Source organism: Heteronotia binoei, chromosome 21, assembly GCF_032191835.1.
Source record: "Heteronotia binoei isolate CCM8104 ecotype False Entrance Well chromosome 21, APGP_CSIRO_Hbin_v1, whole genome shotgun sequence".
Classification (NCBI taxonomy): Eukaryota; Metazoa; Chordata; class Lepidosauria; order Squamata; family Gekkonidae; genus Heteronotia; species Heteronotia binoei.
In genome coordinates, this window is record NC_083243.1 from 94801885 (window position 1) to 94820438 (window position 18554).

General features: G+C 40.2%; 1 protein-coding gene across 9 annotated transcripts in view; it reads left to right on the forward strand.

Annotated features, from left to right (window-relative positions):
- Window positions 1–4249, forward strand: part of PACSIN3 (protein kinase C and casein kinase substrate in neurons 3) — a 39283-nt gene extending 35034 nt beyond the window's left edge. For 4 of the 9 annotated variants that reach the window (XM_060263066.1, XM_060263065.1, XM_060263064.1 and 1 more), the window contains exons 8-11: window positions 310–443; window positions 1132–1197; window positions 1615–1775; window positions 3925–4249. In XM_060263066.1, coding sequence (XP_060119049.1) covers window positions 310–443; window positions 1132–1197; window positions 1615–1775; window positions 3925–4037 — 474 coding nt within the window. In that variant the 3' untranslated portion in view covers window positions 4038–4249. The remainder of the gene's footprint in view (window positions 1–309; window positions 444–1131; window positions 1198–1614; window positions 1776–3924) is intronic. The other 5 variants (XM_060263068.1, XM_060263069.1, XM_060263062.1 and 2 more) reach the window with 3 other exon arrangements.
- The last annotated feature ends 14305 nt before the right edge of the window (window positions 4250–18554 follow it).

Consider the following 18554-nt stretch of genomic DNA (forward strand, 5'->3'; position numbering starts at 1 on the left):
AGTGATGGTGAAGCACAAACTGGGGAAGAATTCACAACTACCTAGACCTGACTCTAATGCTCTTTGAAAGCACACTCCAGGCTTTAACAAGCATTTGCTGATGGCTCATTTTTGACCCATGGGCCTACTGTAATCCTCCCTAGTATAATCCTGAGTTAATTCTCTAGAATTGTCTGTGTAATGGAAAAGTTATCCCCCCTCAGTCCTCTGCATCTTTTTCATTTGTGTGTGTGTGTGTGTGGGGGGGTATTCATTTATTTTTTAAAAAAGGTTTTTGGAGCTGGGGATCAAATCTTTTCTCTCTTCTAGGAATGGTCCCTGGAGACACAGCGACCAATCAGCAGGAAGGAGAAAAGTGGTAAAAGTAATGAAGATGTGACCTTGACCAGTATTGTGCCAGCAGGGGATGGAGTCAAGCAGACCCCTCCACAGACAAAGGAAAGGTAAAGGAGGCAGCTTGTGTCATTCAATCCAGAGCAGGAAAAACAACACTGCTGGCAAGGTGGATGATTTGTTGGAAATGGAGGATAGATGTTTTTATATTTTTGTCTCTCTCTTGGCTTTATTAATTAGTATTCTCCAAAGTGGTGTCCTTGCATGTTGTAAGATAAGTTTAAAAGACTAACGGGATGCATCTTGTGGAACCAGCTAGGAGGGACTGAGCTAGTGCTGCCATCTTGCAGCTCTCTACTTCCCCCAATGCATCTATACAAGGATTTGTTTCATCTCTTAACAGCCTCATAGAGTGAGGATGCTGGCAGGATATTCCCACCCAGCTGTCACTAACCTTGGGAAGTAACAGTCTTCCAGCTGGAACACCAGTAGCTCTGGATTCTCGATCTGCATTTGTTTCTTACATTAAAATGCTCAAACTGCTTGGGTGGAACTTCCCTTATGGTCATGTAGCCCTGTATTGAAGCTGGTAAATGCAGGCTATCTGAATTTCAAGACTGAAGCATGGAGACAGACACATGAATTTGTGCTCTCCTATACTACTCTTAGCTTAAAACCTCACCAGTCTAAAATCTGCTGCATTGCCATAAATGACATTTGATACCAGAAGCAGAGAAATGTGGCACTGAGTTGTTCATCTGCCTGTCCCAGTTAAAGGCCTTATTTGCCAATCCACAGGTTTTCACACCAAGAAGAGCAAAACAGCCACTTCTATGATACCCTGAGAGCTTCAGCATGTATGAAGTTAGTATAAAGATTCTCCAGGAATTATCTGCACACAGGATCTCTCTCCTGTTTTTCTTTTCCTTGTAGCATCTTCTTGTCTTTTAGTTAAGGGGATGAGTGCTGTAGCATACTCTCTTTTTCTCCAAATGGATTATACTTCCACTTTGCTCTAATCTGGAACCATTTAGCACTCTTTATGGTGGTGCTAATCTTCATCAGATTTGCTTAAAGTTACATGATAAATCTTGCTAGTTTTCTGGTCTTTTTTCTAACAAGACACTCATCTTTTCCACCTGCCTCTTATAAATATCTTATAGTGTTATTTTTATAGAAAACTGCATGATTTGCATGGGGAGGGGCACATTTTTTTATTTTTATTGTGAACATTTAAATTACCTTTCTTTCCATTCTTCCCCACCTGATAAACTTCTATAGTGGGGGCAAAGAAGAGATCTCAGAGTGGTCAGATGAGGACACTCCAAAGAAGTGCCTGGAGGTCAATGGGCATGAGGAGGACATAAAGGTACCAGGCGTACGGGTGCGAGCACTGTATGATTACGCAGGACAAGAGGCTGATGAGCTGAGCTTTAAAGCAGGTACAAATGCACTAACCTTCTAATTTGCCTGCCATTCTTCTTTTTGGGCTGGTGGATGGAAGGTTCCTTTTAAGAACTGGATGGGCCCTGGATTCTTAGAATGAAATGCAGAAGTATTGTCATTTTCTCAAAGCAAAAATTTATGGGAAAGGCACCAATCTGACTGAGAAGAAAATCTGCAAAGCAGCAAAGGAGTCTCTCTAAGCTGCTATTCCTGAGTCTTCTAGTGCATAGCCAGGATGAATTCTGACAAATTATTCTCCTGCATTTTTCCATGTAAGAAACAATTAGTTCTGTCAAAATAGACCAATGTTTAGTGTAATAACTTTACTTGCTCACACTGCCAAACTTGCACAAGCAAACTTTAAAAAATGAACTCCAAGCCTATTGTAAGTTGGAGCTAGGAAGCTTCCAACAAAAAGAAGTAAACTACCAAATCAGGTGGCTGTTAAGCGCAAGAAGACCTTTCAAACATAAGCCACATATGCTTAATTAGGTGGAGGCAGGACTTTTCTTGTACAAAAAGCCCAGCAGGAACTCATTTGCATATTAGGCCACACACCCTGATGCCACCATTGTTTTGCACAGGGCTTTGTGTAGAAAAAGCCCAGCAGAAATTCATTTGCATATTAGGCTACACCCCCTGATACTAAGCCAGCTGGAACTGCATTCCTGTACATTCCTGCTCAAAAAAAGCCCTGCGTGGAGGTATCGTTCATTACAACCAGTGACATGATAAGTTGAGCATTATCACTCCTTTGCATTCTTGGATTTCTGGGAGCATGTTAGTGTTAGGTTGGCTGTGTGACTAGTGGTTCCACAGTCAGCTTAAGGAACTGCTGTGTGACTAATGATCCGATAGCACAGCAAAACATGAAGAACATTTAAGAACTGTATCTGCTTGCTTCAATATATTGAGGACTGAAAAGGGCACATTATAGGGACCATCTGGATCTTGGGAACATCTTTAATTCATGCTTTAACTTTATTTTTGCAAAAATCTGACTCTCTCTTCTTGCAGGTACTAAAATCTTTCAGATCCAGCAGTGGGACTGCATGAAGCCTATGTCTCAGCTGCTTAGTTGGTACTATTACATTTATGTACCTCAGGTTGATGGAGTACCACAAGATCCTCTGTAGCATGAAGGTCAAGCGATGACTGTACAAATAAAACCAAATAATTCTTGGTTGCTAGCTGTGCATACCAACTTCTGCCAGTATCTGTGCATCATCCTTCTTTCTTACCTTCTCCCATGGGAGAAGATAAGAATGGAAGGGGCTCTGAGCTATTTATATTCCTGGTCTGAAAGTCAAAGTGATCTTTTGTAAAACTAGTATACCTGTCAAAGAATAATTCAACATTTTCTATTTGCTTTATAAGCTTCATAGCATATGCTTAATTGGGTCACTCCACTTTTTTTAAACTGTGGTTGGCACATCATTAAAGCACACTTATATAAATTGTATCATAATTTGCCTCCTTATTAAGTAAGGCCAGTCACTTACATTAACAGTCCAAAAGATAAGCAAGGTCTTGTCGTTGTTTTCACTGTGTACTATTTTTAAACTGACATTTCCTTTCAAAAGTGGAGAAAAGAAAATTGTGGTAGTCTTATGCTTTTTGTAGCATGCAGAGGTCAGGATGGTTGTGCCTGTTGCAAGGAGCCTTTAATGTCACTAATTGCTGTGTGTGAATCCTGCATGGCTGTTTAAAATGCCAGAGTTGACTCGATAGGATTGTAGTCAATTGAGAAGGCACAAAGATACTGGAACTGGACCCAAGTCCCAATTGTTGCTGCCTGAGAGTTGCTTCTCTAAGATGCTGCTCTGTAGAATGGCCTTGTTGCCTTAGACCCATGGTAAAATGGCTGGGGGTGTATAGGAATAGAAGTTAACACTGATAATACTTGGCAAGGGACTCAGTTTAAAGGAAACTGACTGAATAAGTGGCATGTACCCTACCTTAAGCTGGAGGAAGGCCTCAAACTTTGCTCAGTGCTTACTATTTCTGCCTATGATGTACATGTGCTGGAAACTACGAAAGGCTGGAAGAATATGCTCATGCTTCAGTGGACACCTGATCTGTTGATAAGAGTGAGTTGATAGGTCTTTGTTTCAATTATTCTGAGACTTTTTTTTAAATCTCTAGGTGAAGAGCTAATGAAAATCAGTGAAGAGGATGAACAGGGTTGGTGCAAAGGCCGGCTTCAGACTGGTCAGGTTGGACTGTATCCTGCTAATTATGTCGAGAAAATCATTTAGTGATTGCTTACTCTCCCCACCCCAACTTTTTAAAGTGTGTGTCTTGCGTGCAATTTTGCCAGAGGCCACTAAATCATTGGCCTTCAGCTTGCATTGAAAACCATGTGCAGCATGGACTGCTTGACGGCCCTCTTCTCTTGTAACCAATGCTTCCTTTTAAACTTCTAGAAATATGGTGATTTTTCTAATAAAGATGTATAAAATTTTCTGAATCTGAGTGTTGTAAATGATTGATAGTGGAACAGGGACACTAGTATATAGCAAACAGCCTGAAAGCCTTTTTTTTTTTTGCTTAAACAAGGAGAATACAACAACAAATCTCTTCTAGCTGGACAAGACAGGGTTATCTGGTGAGGCCAACAAATGGGTGGGGACTTACCAGGAGATTCCAGGAGAGAGGAGGAAGGCTCCAGGAGAGGGAACTCCAAAGCGAGTTCCAGGTGAGCTGCCATTGCATTTAAAGGGACCACATTCCTTTAAAATGTTTTCTCTCCATTACAAAAATTGGAGGGTGGGGACACCTTTTTTGGGCTCATAGAATTGGGCCCCCTGGTCCAATTTTTTTAATGGGGGGGGTTGAGGAGAGGCACTAGCAGCTATGCTGAAAATTTTATGCCTCTTCCTCAAAACACACACACACACCCAATACCCATGGATTGATTCTCCACTGGATTGGTCTCTATAGGATCTCTTTGGACTGGTCTCTTTGGATTGGTCTCTATAGGGTAAAGTGGAGTGCCCAGCAGCCATTCCCTCCCCCATGCTTTTTGATAGGTCCAAACCAAGGGATCTCCTGGACCCAGCTGGGGATTGGCAACCCTTGGACAAGAGGATCCTGCCCTGGTCATTGAAGCTAACAGTGATTGTTTTAGAAATTTTCTGCAAAAAATGGCAGTTCTCTTGAAATTTACTCCTCAACTTAAGCCCAGCTGGCCATTTTGGCAACATGCCCACCCCCCTGCTTAAATATAGTGGTCATCAACCTTGCACCCATACCAATCCTTGAATCTCTTATCAGTTTTTATTTTTTATCTTGCTGAGTTTTCCGCCTAGGTTTCAGTACAAAGCAAATGTATTAGTTGCAGTACAGTGCTGTGCAGAGCTAGTCCAGTCTAAGCCCATTGACTTCATTGTATTTAGACTGGAGTCTCTGTATCGGATTGCATTGTTGAGCACCTTCCTTAATCCCTGTGGTGTTTAACAGTCCCTGATAAATATTTTTAAAGTTAGAATACCTAATATGTAGTAGTAAACAGGGCTTTTTTTTTTAGCAGGAACACACAGGAATGCAGTTCCAGCTGGCTTGGTGTCAGGGTGGTGGCAGCCTAATATGCAAATGAGTTCCTGCTGGGCTTCTACAAAAAAGGCTGGTGTGAAACAGTGGTGATGTCGGGGTGTGACCTAATATGCAAATGAGTTCCTGCTGGGCTTTTTCCTACAAAAAAAGCCCTGGTAATTGAGATCCTGAATTAACGTTATATGTACTGCAGGATCCTTTGAAGGTAGAGAACTCTCTTGAAGCAGCTTGGTTAAAAAAATTCCTTGTGGGGTTCTCTTTTGTTTAAACCAATTTTATTATTCTGCAATATATTGTTATAATACTAATAATCTATTATTAAAAAGTTAGTACAAATACATTACATTTTTCTCCTCCCTCCCCCCCTTTTCAAGACCCCCGATGGTTTATTTTAATTAAATTGCTAAAAAATAAAAGGTAATTTTATCTATTAAAGAATCTTCATTAAAAAAAATCTTCAAACAAGAAGAGAAAAAAGAAATTATAATCCATCTTCATTATAATCCTTTAGTCCTTATCAAAAGAAAGTTAAAAAGAAATTATATTCACATAGTCACGCTTTTTAACTGTAGTCCATTTATTATTCCTTAAAAGTTCAACTATTATCAAAAATCACCAAGTATCCTTTAACCTTCCATTGTTTTTCAACATATATTTGAAATTTCCCCCACTCATTTTTAAACTTCTCTAGATCACATTCTTTTAAGATTCTTGTAAGCTTGTCCATTTCACTCCAGTTCATAACTTTTCAAGTCCAGTCCCATTTTTCTGGTGTTTTATCCTGCTGCCACATCTGCACATATAATGTCCGTGCAGCTGAAAGCATGTACCAAGTTATCGTTGTATCTTGTTTTGGAAATTCTTCCCTTTGTAATCCCAACAAAAAGATGTCTGGTGCCTTCTTAATATTGTAACCCAAAATTTTTGAGAGCTCTTACTGAATCATTTGCCAAAATTGGTTTGCCTTTTCACAAGTCCACCACATATGGTAGAAAGATCCTTCATGTTTTTTACATTTCCAACATCTATCTGACACCTGATTATTCATTTTTGCAAATTTCTTAGGGGTCATATACCACCTATATAGCATTTTGAAACAGTTTTATTTTATGTTATAACATGTCGATATCTTCATAGAGTTCTTCCATAAGTACTCCCATGGCTCCATCTGTATTTCTTTATATTTATTGCCCATTTTATCATTTGAGATTTGACTACTTTATCTTCCATAGACCATTTCAACAATAATTTATAAATTCTTGAAATCAATTTTTCATTATCACCAAACAGCATTCTTTCCAGTTCTGTTTGTTCTTGTCTTATTCCATCATTTTAATGTCCTGTTCAAGCAAGCTCTTGATCTGTTGCAATTGAAACCAATTCTATTTGTATTGTAGTTCTTCAGCTGATTTTAATTCCACCTTTCCTCCTTGTATTTTTAACAATTGTTTGTATGATAGCCACTTCTCTTCATTAATATCGGAATATAATGCTATTACTTCTGTTGGCACAATCCAAAGCGGTTTCCTTTCGTCCCCATATCTTTTATATTTTGACCAGGTATTTAACAAATTGCTTGTTATATAGTGATGTGAGAAAAAAACTGACCATCTTACTTTTTCCATAACACACATAAGCATGCCAACCAAAGACATTTCCATGACCTTCTAGTGCTAGTAGTTTTCTATTTAATAACGTCATCCATTCCTTGATCCACACCAAACATACTGCATCGTGGTACAACTTTAAGTCAGGCAGTTGGAAACCTCCCCTTTCTTTTGCATCAGTCAAAATTTTCATTTTAATTCTTGGTTTTTTCCCAGCCCATGCAAATTCTGAAATTTTCCTTTGCCATTTATTAAATTGTTTATTATCCTTCACTATTGGAATTGTTTGAAACAGGAACATAATTCTTGGTAAGACATTCATTTTAATTGCGGAAATTCTGCCCAGTAAAGACAAATTCAACTTTTTCCATTTTATTAAGTCTCCATCAATCTTACGTCAAAGCTTCTCATAATTATTTTTATACAAATCAATATTTTTGTTGTGATTTCCACACCTAAATATTTTACTTTAGAGGTAACTTCACATTTTGTTAATTTGTGTAGTTCTTTCTGTTTACTCTTTGACATATTTTTGCACAAAATTTTCGATTTTTCTTTATTTATGTAAAAACCTGCCAGTTCTTCATACTCTTGTATCTTACAAAGCAACAATGGTGTTACATGAGTGGGATTTTCATTTATAAACATTACATCATCTGCAAACGCTCTGTATTTATAAGAAAAACCTCTGTTTCAGACCCTCTGTCTCCTTATCTTCTTGAATTTGCATAAGCAAAACCTCTAAAGTCATTATAAATATCAGTGGAGATAGAGGGCAACCTTGTCTTGTTCCTTTACTAATTGCCATTTTTCCGTCAAATCTGCATTTATACAGAGTCTTGCTTGTTGTTCAGCATATATCGCCTTCACCATTCTTACAAAGTCTTCTCCCAATCTCAGTTTCTCCATCACTGCAAACATAAAATCCCATTGCACATTATCAAATGCTTTCTCTGCGTCTGCAAAAAATAATGCTACTTCTTTTTCCAGATGTTTCTCATAATATTCAATAATGTTTATAACTGTTCTGATATTATCTCTAATATGCCTCCTGGGAAGAAATCCTGCTTGCTCTTTTTTGATAAAATTGTTCAGATGCTGTTTAAGGCGTTCTGCTAAAATTCTAGCATATATCTTATAGTCATTATTAAGTAGTGAAATTGGTCTATAGTTTTTTACATTCATGGCGTCTCTGTCTTCTTTCGGTATCAACGAGATAACTTTCCATGTGTTGGGTATTTTCCCATCTGTTCTTATAATATTCATCAATTTCTGAAATTTTGGTGATAGCACCTCCGCAAGAACTTTATAAAATTTTGCTGTAAAGCCATCTGGACCAGGTGCTTTCCCTAATTTCATTGAATTAATTGCCGCCTCTGCTTCTCCTCTTTCAATTGGTTCATTTAATACCTTCTCCATATTTTCTATTAGGGGGTTTACTTTAATTTTCTGTAAATACGCATCAATTTTTCCCGTGTCCACTTTTTGACCTTTAAACAACTTGGCATAGTATTTATAAAATTCTCTTTTGATTCCTTCCTGGTCAACAGTGTCCTTACCTCCCAATACTATTTTGTTAATAATTTTATTCTCCTTTTTTTTTTTCATTTGCCAGGCCAAATATTTTCCAGGTTTATTCTCTCCTTCAAAAGATTTCTGTTGAAGTCTTTTTAAATTCCATTCCACTTCTTTGTTTAACAAATGACTCAATTGACTTTGTAATATTGTAATCTCCCTTTAATTTTCTTTTTCCAAGGTCTCTTTTTAAGCTCCTTCTCCTTTTTTCCAATCTCTTTTTGAATATCCAACATTAGCTTGTCTTTGGCTCTTTTATCTTTATTGTTCAATGTAATTAAAATACCCCTCATTACCGCTTTATATGCGTCCCACACAGTTTGAAATTGAATGTCCTGTTTTTCATTTATTTGAAAGAAAGACTTAGTCTCTTTTTCCAGAGACACCACTACGTCCTTTTTCTGTAGCAAATCTTCATTTATCCACCATCTTAGAGTCTTTTTCATGGGTTTTGTGGTCCACATTAATGGATTGTGGTTTGCCCCTACTTTAGGAAGAATCTCTGTTTTTTTCGTTATAAGTCCAAGATCTTTTGCAATCCATAGCATATCAATTCTTGAGAAAGAATATGTCTTACTGAAAAGAAAGTATAGTCATGTTCTTTAGGGTTAAATTCCCTCCATATATCTTCCAGACTTTCTTGTTTTACTAACTCAAAAAATGACTTTGGTAATTTTCTTTCATTATTTTTCCCCCAGATCTGTCCAAAATATTTTTGACTTCCATTAATGTCCCCCATTATCATAATTTGCTCATATGTCACTTGATCTAATAGTTGCATAATGTCTTTAAAGAAAGAGTCTTTTGCTCCATTTGGGGAGCAAAGTTCTTTTATAGTTCAACAACACTTCCACCGCAATATATCTACCATCATCATCCTTAAAAATCAATTTTGGGTCTAATTCTTGTTTGACATAAAAAAACAACACCCCTTTTTTCCTCCTTAGCCAGTGAGCAAAATTCCACACCAAGTTGTTTATTCCATAAAAATTTGTAATCCATTTGTTTAATAAGTACTTGTAAACAAATTATATTACATTTTTGTTTCCCAATCCAATGAAACGTTGCCCTTTTTTGTGGTGAATTTAGTCTATTTACATTCCAAGATATTAATTTGTAATCCATCATGATTTTCTATTTTTAATCTGTACCCTCAAATTCCTTATATTCGTCCAAAAACTTTGTCATTTCTTGAGTGCTTGTGATGGTAAATCTCTTTCCTTTATATTCAAAACTTAACTCCTCTGGAAGTATCCATCTCTCATTTCATTTTCTCTCAGCTTTTCAGTCAGTTTTTTGTATAATCTCCTGTCATTTATGACTTTCCATGGCAATTCTTTCATGATTCTTACACTACTGCCATCCACCTCCAGTGCATTTTCAAATTGTTTACTTAGAATCCTTCCCACCATGTCTCTTGTCACAAATCTTATCACCACATCTCTTTGTTTTTTCTGGCATATTCTGAGTTAACCCTGTAAATATAGTCATAGAAATAACTGGTTTCATCAGGGTCATCTCCCAAAAACTCAGCAATGATTCTTATTATATATGTCCTTAAATCAGTCTCACTGGATTCAGGCTCCCCTCTCAGACGTATCTGATTTTCCGTTAGTTTAGTCTTGTAGCACTGCTTTCTCCTGCATTTTTTTTATAGTGGAATCCACTGTGTCAATTCTTGAGTCTTGGTCTTTCACCTTTTCTTCAACCTCCTGCACTTTCTTTAACGCTGCTTAGGAGTCTTTCCTGAGATCCTCAATTTCTTTTTTAAATTCTTTTTTAATCGCCTCTGCACTGGATTCAATGTCTTTTTTTAATTCCTTCTTACTCTCAGTTACTGAATCTTTTATTACTTTTGCCAGTCTTGCCTCCATGGCATCTATTGCCTGCTGCCATTTAGACATTTTTGCTTCTTCAAGTGTTCTAGCCCTCGTACGAATCTGCTTTGCTCCTGATTTATTCACAGACATCACTGTCTGCCCATTGCTAAAATGGGCTCTGAAGTTGACCTCACCAAATTAATTTCCAATTTCACAGTCTTATAGATTAAGGCATGGCCTTTAAGATCAGCCTAAAATCACCATTCTCAGAAGCTCCTAAGTCGAGATATTAATTTTTTTAAGTTTTATTTTCTTCAAAATGGTATCTGCGGCTCTTCTGTTCCCTTTTTTCTCCTGGAATGCTCCAAAATTAGTTCAAAACATATAGTCCAATAGATTTCACCTTTTAATGATGATATCTGCCAACTCCACTATTTTTTAAAATCCCATTTACTTTTTAAATTTTTTTAAACTTTTGACCTTCTTTTAATGGCCGCCGGTACTTCTCTACGATTTAAAGTCCTAGAGAGGGCTAGGAGGCTTGCCGTTTTCCATTCTCTTAATGGCCACTTCCTTCCTTTCTTGCCACGAAGTCTCGTTTTCGATGGTTGAGAAATCTCGCGTTGTTTCTATAACGTCATTTCCTGTGACATCCAACAAGTCAGCAGATGTGTTTCGGAGCGGGTTTTGCCCGACCACAGGTATTCAAAACAAACGTTGGTGTCCCTCTTTTAACCTTATTTCTCCAAGTTCATTAGTCTCAAATTTAATAATAAATAATAAATAAACTTTTTATTTATACCCCGCCTTCCCCGCCTAGGCAGGCTCAGGGCGGCTAACAAGACATGGTAAAACCATGATACAAATAAAACAATATATAATATAATTAATAATTTAAACAGTAAAACCAATAAAACAATATGACCTTTTAATACAGTCAAATTATGTGTAAGATGGCTCGGTGTTATTGATCTTATCAAGAGTTCCGTCTTAAAAACCTAGCTGGAAGAGGGCAGTTTTGCAGGCCCTACGGAACTGGTTAAGATCCCGTAGGGCCCGCACCTCTTCCGGCAGTTGATTCCACCATTGGGGGGCCTTTGTAGAGAACGCCTGTTCTCTAGTAGTTTTTAATTTGGTTTCTTTTGGCCCAGGGATTACGAGAAGATTTTTTGAGCTTGATCGCAGTGCTCTCTGGGGAACAAATGGAGAGAGGCAGTCCTTAAGGTAGGCAGGTCCTCGACCATATAGGGCTTTAAAGGTGATGACCAGCACCTTGTAACGAACCCAGTAAACAATTGGCAGCCAGTGCAATTCTTGCAGCCCAGACTGCACATGTTCCCACCGAGGCAGTCCCAGTAGCAGCCTGGCTGCTGCATTTTGCACTAGCTGCAGTTTCCGGGTTCGGTACAGGGGCAGCCCCATGTAGAGGCCATTACAGTAGTCTAACCTCAAGGTGACCGTTGCGTGGATCACTGTTGCTAGGTTGCTGCGCTCCAGGAAGGGGGCCAACTGCCTCACCCATCTAAGATGAAAAAAGGCGGACTTGGCAGTAGCTGCTATCTGGGCCTCCATTGTCAAGGAAGGCTCCAGTAGAACTCCCAAGCTCTTAACTCTGCGCACTGCAGAGAGAGACCCCATTCCCTAAACCGCTGCGACCCAGGCAAAGGACCTCTGTCTTCGCTGGGTTCAGTTTCAGCCCACTCAGCTTAATCTAGTCTGCCACAGCTTGCAACGCCCGGTTCAGATTTTCCGGGGCATTGTCAGTCCGGTCACCCATCAATAGATAGAGCTGGGTGTCATCAGCGTACTGATGGCAACCCAGCCCATGACTGCGGGCAATCTGGGCAAGGGGGCGCATAAAGATGTTAAATAACATCGGAGAGAGAACTGCTCCCAGCGGCACCCCACAATTAAGTGAGTGTCTCTGGGATAGCTCTCCCCCAATTGCCACCCTTTGTCCCTGACCCTCAAGGAAAGAGGAAAGCCACTGTAAAGCTGACCCCTGAATCCCTGCGTTGGCGAGGCGGCGGGCCAGCAGCCGGTGATCGACCATATCGAAAGCAGCCGATAGGTCTAACAGCAACAAAACTGCCACGCCGCCTCGATCCAGATGCCTCCGGAGATCATCCATGAGAGCGACCAAGACGGTCTCCGTCCCATGTCCCGGGTGGAAGCCGGACTGGAATGGATCTAAGGCGGAAGCGTCCTCCAGAAAGCTCTGCAGCTGCAGCGCAACAGCCCTCTCAATAACTTTGCCCAAAAAGAGCAAATTTGAGACGGGCCGGTAATGGGTCGGGTCTGATGTAGCCTTTTTTAAGAGAGGGCGGACCACTGCCTCCTTCAGAGGGACAGGAAAACGGCCCTCTGAAAGAGATCTATTTATGATGTCCCATATAGGACATCTTAACTAATTTAATTTTAAAGCTTAACCAGATTTTAACTAAATGCTGATAATGTTTAATGTAGTTTTATTTACTTGTATAATTTAACTCTGAACCATGTTGTTAGCCGCCCTGAGCCTGCTCCGGCGGGGAGGGCGGGATACAAATAAAATTTGTTGTTGTTGTTGTTGTTAGTTCCTCCAGGCAGGCTTTAATTAGCCAGGAGGGACACGGGGTCAAGATCACAAGTTGTTGCACATGCAGGAGAGAGGACTCTGTCAACTTCCTCCAAGCTGAGCGGGTCGAAGTGATCCAGGATCAAACTAGAAGGCAGGCACGGAGCCTTGAGTTTACATACTGAATCAATATGTTTGGGGCAGTCGCGGTGGAGCGATTGGACTTTGTCTGCAAAATATTTTGCAAAAGCCTCACGCCTATCTCTAATTCCTTAACATTTGGTTTGCCCTGTGGCAGTGTAGTGAGTGTTCGAATTATCCTAAATAATTGTGCCGGGCGCGAATTTGCAGACGCAATCTTAGCCACAAAGTACATTTTCTTTGTGGCTCCCTATAAGATGCTCTAATCGCTTCATCTCGAGTACGCCGCCATTGCCTCTCTAGCCGTCTGAGACCTTGTTTCAGCTGGCGTAGTTCCGGGGTATACCACGGCGCCAGCCTAGTCCGGGGTCGCAGAGGGCGTCAAGGTGCGATCTCTTCAATAGCCCTGGAGAGTCGGCTATGCCAGACCTCAACCAGGGTCTGCAAGGAATCGCCAGAGGGCCAGGGATCCCGAAGAGCCATTTGGAACCGTTCCGGGTCCATTTGGCTCTGCGGGCGAGCCAAAAAAGGCTCGCCGCCTAAGCAGGTTTGGGGTGGAGCGTTCATATGAGCCTTAAGGGCACGGTGGTCCGACCATGGCACAGCTTCCATAGTTATATCGTCCACCACAACCCCGGCCGCAAAGATCAAGTCTAACATGCGCCAGGCCTGATGCGTGGGGGATGTTACAAATTGAGAGAGTACTCCTTTATCTTCTTTACTTTAAAATAATGTAGTTGGATCCAGACCTTTATCTTTATTTCAAATAAGTCTCATTTTAGTCCCTTGTGGGGTTCTCTTTTTCCCTTTATACAATGAGAATCCAAGAAAACTTCTAGCACAAGATAGTTTTCCCTATTTGTCAAGCACTTAGCCTTGCTATACAGTTGTCAAAAAACTCTTCCCTTGATTTAAACATGTAAGAGCCCTGTGGCTCAGAGTAGTAAAGCTGCAGTACTGCAGTCCTAAGCTCTGCTCATGACCTGAGTTCAATCCCGGCGGAAGCTGGGTTCAGGTAGCCGGCTTGAGGTTGACTCAGCCTTCCATCCTTCTGAGGTTGGTAAAATGAGTATCCAGCTTGCTGGGGGGAAAGTGCAGATGACTGGGGAAGGCAATGGTAAACCACTCCATTAAAAAAGTCTGCCATGAAAATGTTGTGAAAGCAACGTCACCCCAGAGTTGGAAATGACTGGTGCTTGCACAGGGGACTGCCTTTTACCTTTACCTGATTTAACAATGGATATCAACATGGATTATCCTATTCTGTTCTGTGTAGGATGGATCCTAGCAAAAAAAAGTTATTTTAGGTGGGGGCACAGAGTACAAAGCGCATTGATCTACATAAAGGGGCCACTGATCTATCTGAGAGCACACTCTGGGGATGGAGGAGGCTGCTTTGTAAGCAGCGTCTACTGGATTCCAAGAGGATTTCTGGTTTAGATTCCTGTAGTGCAGTTTAGAGAGAGAACAACTTTGAGGGCTCATCGTTGGTCTTAGCAACACTGCTGATCTCTCTCTCAGTGAATACAAATTAATGATTTTAAAATTTAAATTGGATTTCAAAAATGCAACAATTTTGTCTCTTTAAAGATTAGCTGATTAAAATTAAATCTGAACACAAGCATGTTAAATCTATTACTGTTATCTCTTAACAGTGAATCAATGACTGGCTGTCACTCAGTTATAGGCTGTTTTCCTTGGTAAATGAAAATCCAGTTTGCTCAGTTATCAAATTATTTATCCTTTACTAAGAATGAAGCATGGACATATTTCATTCATAAAAATAAATCCACCTACCCATGAAAATGGCTTTAGCCTACCATTTGCTGTTCATTTTACACAAAGTTATATGCGCAAAGGCATAGGGCTACAGTAAGCAAAAGTCTTGACTTCTGTGTTGAATAGAGTAGGGAAAGGTGCTAGAAAAAAAATCACAGGAATTACACAATATAGGAAAGGGGCAGAAAAACACACTACAAAGAGAGGAAGATGACATTCAATGCTCAACTTCCTGTATACTGCAGAAAAATTGTCATGGCTTTTGGTTGATATAAGAGAGACTTGATTTGGGACTATCACAAAGAAATTTCTTCTCTGGGTAAAAAAACAAAAATGTGTTGCAAAGCTTACATTTGACAAAGTTTCAGGCTGAAAGAATTAAATACAATTAGAAAAACGCTAATTGGAAGAAAATGACTTTGTGGATGAAGATGTGGACAGGTCTGAACAATCTGGATCAACTGGTTTGTAAAGTCAACATTTTTTCTAGTTGTTTTCCATGCCTCTTATTAATTAAATTCCTACGTTCTTTGTAATGGTACTACTGGTTTCTATATCACTAAGAAAGTTCCTTAGCTAATCCTTACTATTTGTTTTTCATTCTAAAACTACATTTAAAATTGGATTGCAACAATACAAAAAAAAAAAAAACTGCAGTAAGAGAAATCCAGACTTGCTTCTGGGTGTGATTCTTTTAAAAGAAACCCACATTCTTTATAATACATGCCCCTTTACTTTGGAACATTATGCTGAAATAAATAGGGAACAGGGATTTATGGCTTCACCATTCTGAACTATGGGCATGAGCCCCTATTTCTTCCATAAGGAATAAACACGTACAACCCCATAGTATCCTCATTTACACAGAAGTAAAATTCCATTTAGTTCAATGGAGATTACTCAAGAAAGTATGCATAATAGTCCTTAGTGCATTGCTGGGAAAAAGTAAGCAAAAGACGCCAGTGAAGCACAACAGATTATGAATATCTGCAACTTCAGAGTCTTCTGCTGGTATACCAGCACCAGTGTTGTAACTTCAAACAAACTGTTAGTGGCAAATCAAAGTTTTTCATTCATGCAGTAAAACAAACATGATTGAGTTTAAGACCACCAAGATAAAAAAGGTGAAAAGATTCTTTGGTTAATTTATGCCATAAATTCTCCTATTCATATAAACATTTCATTGACATGGCTGAAGGATAATGTCTAGGCCATTCTCTACCTGTTAGTGCAGACATCAGTGGAAGATTTTTAGATGTGTTATACAGTGTACAAAGAATGCTGCTGGGAAGTTTGCCAGTTACAGCCCTCATGGATAGGTAAGTGTACACAGTGATCCAGTAATATGTGCTTGTGTAACAACAGAAACATTGCAAAGCTGTGAAGATATCTAAAATAAAAAGCGAAGGATTTTTAAATCAAAGGCCAAAGGCTGCAGTGCCCATTTAATGCATATTTTAAATAAAAAGTACTTCTGCAATTTTAACATTTTCATTTGTTCCTGGATAATACTTTTATAACAGTGATTTTGCTTCAGCTTCATTGAAAAGAACAGGAGGAATTCTTCTTCAAGAAATGCAATGGAATTCAGTGGTTGGTTGAGTTAAAAATTCATTAAGAACAGGCTTATTACAAAATTGTGATGAAAGTTGTGACAAAATAGATTAAACTGTTTCAGCTAGAGTATCCAACACTGGCTTAAACAGATGCTCGGTATACTGAAGCCTAAATCCATGGTAATGGACAAACATCAGAAAGATAAGGTGCTTGTTACATTTTTGATGCTGCTGAAATCTAGAGGCACTCCAAGATACTGAAGAAAGAAATGACTACCAGTAAAGTTAAACTGCAGGCAATAGAGAATGGAACACTGGACTTGCTGTGAAGATTTCTTTTACTAGAAGTAGATGAGGACACCTTGAGATGTTTGGGCACTCTTTCCCAGAGTCACTGAAGGCAGGAAATAGGTTGCTGGTTTTTGTCTTCAGTGGGAAGGGAGTGCCTGCCACCTTCACTTTGGGAACATCCACAGCTCAGTCCCTGGCTGGTAGATAGAAACCAGAATCTCTGGTCTTAAACTCGGGGGGGGGGACAGGGGAAGGAAACATTACTCAACTGGACCACAAATGAACCACAGAACAGGGAAATAGTCAACTGTTATTGGCGGGGGGGTGGGGGAGAAACATAAAAAAGAATTAAGAATGTCAGCATTGAGGTTGGCCTGGCAGCTGTACCCTCCCCCTGTACAAGTCACAGACATCTCATCACTCAGGGAGGGTCCAGAGTGTCCTTCTCTACTTCAAGGGCTTGCAATACTGAGTGTAGTCTCCAGGAGGGAAAACACTGTACAGCTAGAGAGGGTGTGCAAAAAAACACATTAACCTAGCATGTTGTGACAGTGAATCCTTAGACGGGACAAGACATGATGAAGCAGACTATGAAGCATGTTTGGACTCTTGAGATACACTATCCTGTAGAAATGACATTATTTGAGGGCCCTGGATCACTGCTTTTCCTCCTACACTTCCTTATATAAGCCTTCCAGGTGCAGTCATACAGGCAAGAAGTACATTGTCTTCTAGTAGGAAGGACTGCGTTTGTTACCTGTTTTGTGGGGGGGGGGCAACAATGAGAGGGCTTCTAGTGTCCTGGCCCCACTAGTGGACCTCCTGATGGCACCTGGGTTTTTTGGCCACTGTGTGACAGAGTGTTGGCCTGATCCAACATGGCTTCTCTTATGTTCTTATGTACTTTGAAGAAGACTAGCTGCACTTTAAAAGCTTCACATGTATGAACATGTGAAGGACTGGGGCTTTTTTTTTTTTAGCAGGAATGCACAGGAACACAGTTCCAGCTGGCTTGTGCCAGGGGGTGTGTCCTAACATTCAAATGAGTTAGGGTTGCCAAGTCCAATTCAAGAAATATCTGGGGGCTTTGGGGGGAGAACCCAGGAGACATTGGGGGTGGAGCCAGGAGCAAGGGTGTGACAAGCATAATTGAACTCCAAGGGAGTTCTGGCCATCACATTTAAAGGGACAGCACGCCTTTTTAAATGTCTTCCTTCCATAGGAAATAATGAAGGATAATGGCACCTTCTTTTGGGGCTCATAGAATTGGGGGTACTTTGGGGAGAGGCACTAGATACTATACTGAAAATTTGGTGCCTCTACCTCAAAAAACAGCTCCCCCAGAGCCCCTGAAACCTCCAGATCAATTCCCCATTATACCCTATGAGAATCGATATCCACATAGGGAATAATGAAGTGATCAGCAGACGTTCCTCCCCTCTCTCCCCCACCCCCAGTTTTCTGGCGACTTTGAAGTGAGGGATTGGCCTCTCTACTCACAAGTTGCAGCCAGCTTCTTCCAAGTAATACAGACTCCCCATCCCAAGAGGAAGCCTTTCCAATTGGAGACTGGAGCCTCCGGAGGGGAAAATAATCACATGGTGGCTTTGGGGGTGGGAAGGAGACTGGGAAAGCGGAAGAACCCCCGCTGGGACCTGGGGATTGGCAAGCCTAAAATAAGTTTATCCTGGGCTTTTTCTCCAAAAGAGACCTGTGTGAAACAATGGTGACATCAGGGGGTGTGACCTAATATGCTATTGATTTCCCACTGTGTAAGCCCTGGACCTCCTTTTCCCACCATTTATGGACTGAGTTTACTCTGGCCTAGTGTCAGAAATACAGGACTCTTATTGTTATGAACTTACAGTATGAACTATTGTGTAAGCATAAGCAA